The 6,147-nt window shown below is 41.2% G+C and overlaps 1 protein-coding gene across 1 annotated transcript in view; it reads right to left on the reverse strand.

Moving 5' to 3' along the window:
• Positions 1-1,274, reverse strand: part of LOC101856835 (uncharacterized protein C20orf194) — a 77,018-nt gene extending 75,744 nt beyond the window's left edge. Inside the window, exon 1 of the mRNA XM_035971795.1 lies at positions 1,106-1,274. Within this exon, the coding sequence (XP_035827688.1) occupies positions 1,106-1,182 (77 nt within the window). The 5' untranslated portion in view covers positions 1,183-1,274. The remainder of the gene's footprint in view (positions 1-1,105) is intronic.
• Between the last annotated feature and the right edge of the window lie 4,873 nt (positions 1,275-6,147).

Here is a 6,147-nt window from a genome sequence, read left to right on the forward strand (position 1 = left end):
TTCCCTCATCGTGTAGGGACAAAGATCATGTATTTATAACAAGATAGTTCCCTCCTCTCTTTGAGCCAATTAAAAAAGTGTCCTCAAAATATGGTGGTGCCCTCTTCGAAAAAGTGCGGACTTTGCGAACAGAGTTGTAAACCGTACTTGTGTGAAAAAACAATAAAAGTGAAATTAACAGACTGTGCTTATCCTATTCTTCTTCTGAAGCAACACGCGGACTTCTGCGAACACTTTTCGGGCTGAGTGAACAATCTTGTTATGTGCTATCTTTGGTAGGGATAGATCTGGATCAAATTCTAATAGTGCAACTGCAATACGAACCCCCCCCCTCCCCCCCCCCACTCAAATTGGAATTTAAGATGTGAATTGTGTCAATGATACTGGCTCAAATCTCTCTTTTTTTCTTTTTTGTTGATTTGTTTTCCTTGCGCCTTGAGAGAGAGAGAGAGAGAGAGAGAGAGAGAGAGAGAGAGAGAGAGAGAGAGAGAGAGAGAGAGAGAGACAGACAGACAGACAGACAGACAGAGAGACAGAGAGATGAGTGTATGCTTAAATCCTAAAACTGAAACAATTAAGATATTATACTAGACTCTATATCAGATCTAGATATAGATCTAGAACTAAATCTAGATATATAAAAGTGTACAGTTGTTCTAACATTTTTTAAAAGCCTTTGCCAAAAGGAGGGACACCCAGGTGTGACAAACGAGGTCCAAATTCAACGTAGGCTCGACCCTGGGAGAATAGAATTATTTCTTATTCGCACACCCGGTGTGAATTATATTAATTCTTATTCGCACACCTGGTGTGAATAAAATTAATTCTAAGCGCACACCCAGTGTGAATAATCGGAAGGACCGGAAGGACTTCCGTAACGAGTGACCACCCCAACAAATTGAACAAACGCAATAAAGAAGAGACCTAGATCTAGATCTATGTTAAGATCTAACCAAAACACATACCCTATCCCTAACCCTAGAAATCTATCCCTACCCCTACCCCTAGCCCTCTATTCTACTGTCTCATAGCTGGTCGCTCTTATGGAAGTCCTCCGATAATCACTGTGTTTACGAAAACTCGGTACCTCAAAACGAAGAATTACCTCACAAACTGAGTGAACTGTTCAATTTTGATGTGGCGTCTTGCAGACGAAGGGACTTTGAATTTTTTCGACGACATTTTAACAATTACTTAATGACCCCTCTTTTGACTTGTGATCAGATGTTGCGTTTCTCGATGTCCGTTACCAGTGCGCTGCCATTTTGGATCGAGGAACGCTAACGAACTAATTATTTCCTATACTGAAGAACGTATCAGAAGCAAAATACTTTCGTAAACTTCGTCACTCATAGGTTTTTCTTTCTTTATTCCACTTATTATAATCTTTTTTCGATCTCAAGGTACTGAATCTCCTCATTCATCTAATGGCGATGTTAAACAGCTATACAAATGCAACAATCATTTTGAGTGCCCTTAAGTTATCAAAGAGCTCCCACGAAGGGATACTATATTCCAACTTACTATAGATCTAAGTCTAGTCCTTAGCTTTACATATAGACGCGGGGGCTCTCGTGGCCTAGAGGTTAAGGTGTTGGCCTCTCATTCAAAGGTCCCGGGTTCGAATCCGGGTAGCGACCAAAAAAATTTCTTCTCTAAAATTGTCTCCTTTCACCTCCTTTCCTGCTCTCTAGCAATGTTCTATTGTCTGCTTTCATTTCCACTTTCTGCCCCCACCCCCTCACCTCCTTTGCCCCCTCTTCTGGGCTCCTGACTCTTTCTGCAGCCTTTCTACTGCTACTCCTTGGCTCCTCCTTACTGCTGTCTTTCTGCCACACCCCTGATCTTCTGGTGGGAAAGATCTACACCTAGCCTTCTCGGACAAGGGCGAAAAATCCCGGAGGGCCCGTGTGCAAGTTGCGCACGTTAAAGATTCCCTTGGTGGTCTAAAATCGATAAGAGTAGGCTTCGGCCGCCACCCGGGCAAAATTCAAAATTTCCTACCAACTGAAAATGTTATGTGTCTCCCGCGCGCTCATATGACCTATGCAGTTGCGAGCGCCGTAAAACACTTTACAAAAACAAACAAACAAACATATTAGACGCTTTTAGTCCACAATAACTAGGCCTACTCAGATTCTGAACTTGAAGTAGCTGTCAAGTTGGGTGGATTTCTTTAAAATAGAGGTGATAAGTTCCTTCTAATCAACTAAAATCACCAAGGCTACTTTAAAAAGTCGTCTGCACCTGGTGTGAAGAAAACAGGGAAAACTCGAGAGAATGCTTTGAATGTACAATTTGGAATGTTTTTTTTAAAAAGACCTATGCAATAGTAGGCCTATAGATAAATTAATTATGTGAGACGATCGCCGATTACATCAGGGTTTGTGAAGATCTACTCATCTATAAAAGAAGTTATCTGGTACACAAACAACAAGGCATGGGTTAGCAAGCAGTTACAGGGATTAAATGAGAAGAAGAAGGCATAAATTAACCTGAAATACTGAGACAAATTTTTAAAACAGCAAATAAGCTGAATATGTTAAAGAAAAAATAAGAGGGTGTAAGCATGTATACCCAAAAAAAAAGTTAGAACAATATTTTACTTCTATCAACACATAAATGACGACTTGGCAATTTTGAAAAAACTATACACATACTTGGAGACCATTAAGGCATCCAATCCTCGTTGGAGACACACGAAGACGGTACGGACAAACATTCCAACATATGACACCAACCCTAGTCAGTTGTTGTTAGTTGACTCTATTGCTTCTGTTTTCATTGACTATGCATCCGGTCTATAATAGGTTTTTATAGAGGCCTACTTGGATGCTGCTAGTTAGAATTTGGCTGCCACTTTAAGGGGGCGTCAGCATCGAACCAATAATTGGCGCGTGACCATTTAATTGTCCTCGGAGTAGTTGGTTTCGATGAGCTCTAGGGTCAATAACCTTCTGTGCCCTTTTGTGAAGGGCATCAAGTGGATGTTAATATTCCTTTTAATGTTAGTGCTTTCACGCCCTATCGAATAAATTTATATCATAGGGCCTATAAGAGGTGGGTTTTCACACGGGAATCGAACTCGGGTTTTCTGCATGCGATAGCGCACACGCGCACGCACATATGTACGCATGCATGCATGTTTGTGGTTGTCTCTCTTTCCCAACAAGACTGCCCTATAGGCCTACCTGTTTCTTTCCAGGCAATCCATACTTTCTTGTGAATTGTATTTCACAATGTGACAGAGATATATACGAGTAGACCTATGTGCATAGTGCATAGTTTTCGAAAAATGTTAGGGAACACCATTAATAAATATGTAGGCTATGCATTTTTCATGTGACATTTATGAATTTGTAGTATAACTTTTAAAATGATACCTGCTATATTGTTTGAGCAGTCGATTAAACAATGTGTATTACAATACTTTGTAAACATATTAAGCACTTGAGTTGTGAACAAGAGGTACGTGCTAAGACTTGTCGGCTCATTACATTTTATATTATGCCTGGTTTGTTTTTAAATGGTTAAAAAATAGAGAGAGAGAGAGAACTTTCATGTGGTAAACCATTGTATTGGATGAACACTACGCACATGCTATGGCTATTAAAGCCCTGGCAAAGAATTGGAAATTTTGTCACCAAACAGAATGCCCCCGTGAAAGTTGAATTCTCACAAAAGTGGAAGGACCATTGGTTGGCTCCAAGATGTTGTTTCATTCGGGGGAGTGGCTCGGCGACTTGCTGTTTTGAGTTTTTTTTGTTTTTTTAAAAATGCGGACGATGGCCGTCCACCCGAAAGAAAAGAGGGGCATACTTCTCCGTCCCGCGGATGCCTCGGGCAGTATCCGCCTCGCTAAACCAGTGGGCACAAGGCCGGAGGAGAAGCTGAGAACAGATACCACCTTTGATCGTAGCCAAAAGGCCGAGAAACGATTTGCCTTCTGTAGTCAACCGACTACAAGACCGATACCAACTAACCGGAAGTATTGACGAAAGCCGTCGGTCTGGGGTCCCAGGTCAACTACTGCGAGGGAGAACCGATTCATCCAACGCCAGGCTGTTGCAACACGAATAACAACAGCTAGATTCATCCGATAGCGTTATAGATGCTACTCACACAAATGCCAGCATTCAAATTGTTACAAATAGCATGTACGAATTTTAGCTATATTCTAGACGTCCCATCTGCAGATACCAGCTCACCCTGGATCATCGAGAAGCACGCCGACACACACGGTGGAGTCCACAGCATCAGAGGTGAACACGGGCAGACTGGGGTCATGTCCTCTTCACCGACAAGTCGAGGTTCCAGCTAGAGCCGCATGATGGCCGCATTCGAATGTGAAGACGTCACGGACACCGCTTTCAAGACGACTACATTGTGGAAACAGCCCTCTATGGGGGAGGTTCTGTGATGGTGTTGGGGTGTGATAAATCTTCATAATAGGACCCGTCTCTACCACGTCCAGGGCAATCTCAATGCTATTTGCTATCCTGATGAGATTGTGCAGCCTCTAGTGGGTCCGCAGCTTCAGCCCATTGGTGTTGGCGCGATTTTCCAGGACAACAACGCTAGGCCAGACAGTGCTCGTGTTATCAACGATTTCATTACTTGAAATTGAAGTGCAATTAACAGACTACCTTGGCTCTCAAAAAAGCCCTGATCTAAACCCTATTGAACACTTATGGGGCGAGCTAAGGCGCCGTGTTCAGGAAAATTGCACACCAACAGGAACTTGAGATCAGCTCCTTCGCAATCTTCAGTAAGAGTGGAATGTTACATGTATACCACAAGTGTTCCTGGCAAACTTGGTTAGGTCTATGAAAAATATGTGCAGGAGTGCTTGGCTTATTATGGAGGACATTCTCGTTACTGAGCTTTGTATTGACTTTGTCATTTTTTGTATTTAAAAAAAATTGGGTGGTACTCATTTCCACCGCACATATTGTTGTTTTGTTGGGGTTTTTTTGTTGGGGGGGGGGGGGGGGGGGGAGTTGATTTGCTAAAATGTTTGATGTTATCACATTTCTTCAGATAGTAAATGACTATCTGCAATTAAAAAAGAAGAAAAAAGAAGAAAAAAAAATAAAACAAACCCAATCTTGTCTTCTTATTTAAATTCATCCAAGTGTTCACCAACTTTTTGAAAAAAAAAAGAGTTTAAATATTCACTATCCAAACAACCACGAGTGACACATTATTATTTGAGATCCTCTGTCGAAATGACTATTTGTGTGCGAATAAAAAAAAGCAAGCAAGTTGGTAAAATTCAATTTTCAATAAGCCGACATTGTTTATAGTGACCTGCTTACCTTTCTCAGGTTTCGTTTTTAGTAGGATCCTCGTCTGTGCCATTTGGTCCGTGGTCCGAAAAGACGGGGAGGAGGGGGGGTGGTGTCATACTGTCAGTGTGACATTATGATTGTGGTTAACACTTCCAGCTCCTGCTCTGGTCGCCTCAAGCTCGATTCTCTTCATGAGAGCTTATTGTTTTGTTTTGTTTTGTTTTACTTACAAAAGCGTTACACCTTGTGCTGTATCTCATTTTCCCCTTCTGATCAAACTAGTGCCTTTTCTGTAATATTTTGTCTCTAGGCCTTCACACTTTGAAGACATGCTTTCGATTCCGGAGTGGTGAAGTTTTTTGTTTTTTTAAGTGTGTTTTTAAAATCAAGTATCGCCTGTCTGTTGGGATGCTGTGTCTCATTCAGCCCAGGTTGGCCCTCAGAATTACAAAGTTCTATCTGACATTTTAGGCCGTTTTGAGTTACTGAGGCCAGAAAGCAATTTAATGCTCTGTCTACTCTATTAAAATCTTAAGAGTATTCGGAGTCGTTATCAAGATATTCAAAGAATTGCATTCGAAAAAGCTTTGGCATATTGTGAAACTAAAAAATTTTAACGTCAAATTTGTCAAAACTATGGGTTGGGCAGATAGAACTTTATAATTCTTAAGTGACGTGGTAAGGTTGAAGCAGCCCTCTTCCTTTACATAGATGTAGCGTGGTGCATACTAAATTACGATTTCGGGGTAGTAATTTCACCATGAGTTTTTTTTCGATGTCCTGATTTTGAACTGAAATATGTATGTATATATACATACACACTGAATTCTCACAAAAGTGGAAGGACCATTGGTTG

This window comes from Aplysia californica, unplaced genomic scaffold, assembly GCF_000002075.1.
Source record: "Aplysia californica isolate F4 #8 unplaced genomic scaffold, AplCal3.0 scaffold00508, whole genome shotgun sequence".
NCBI lineage: Eukaryota > Metazoa > Mollusca > Gastropoda > Aplysiida > Aplysiidae > Aplysia > Aplysia californica.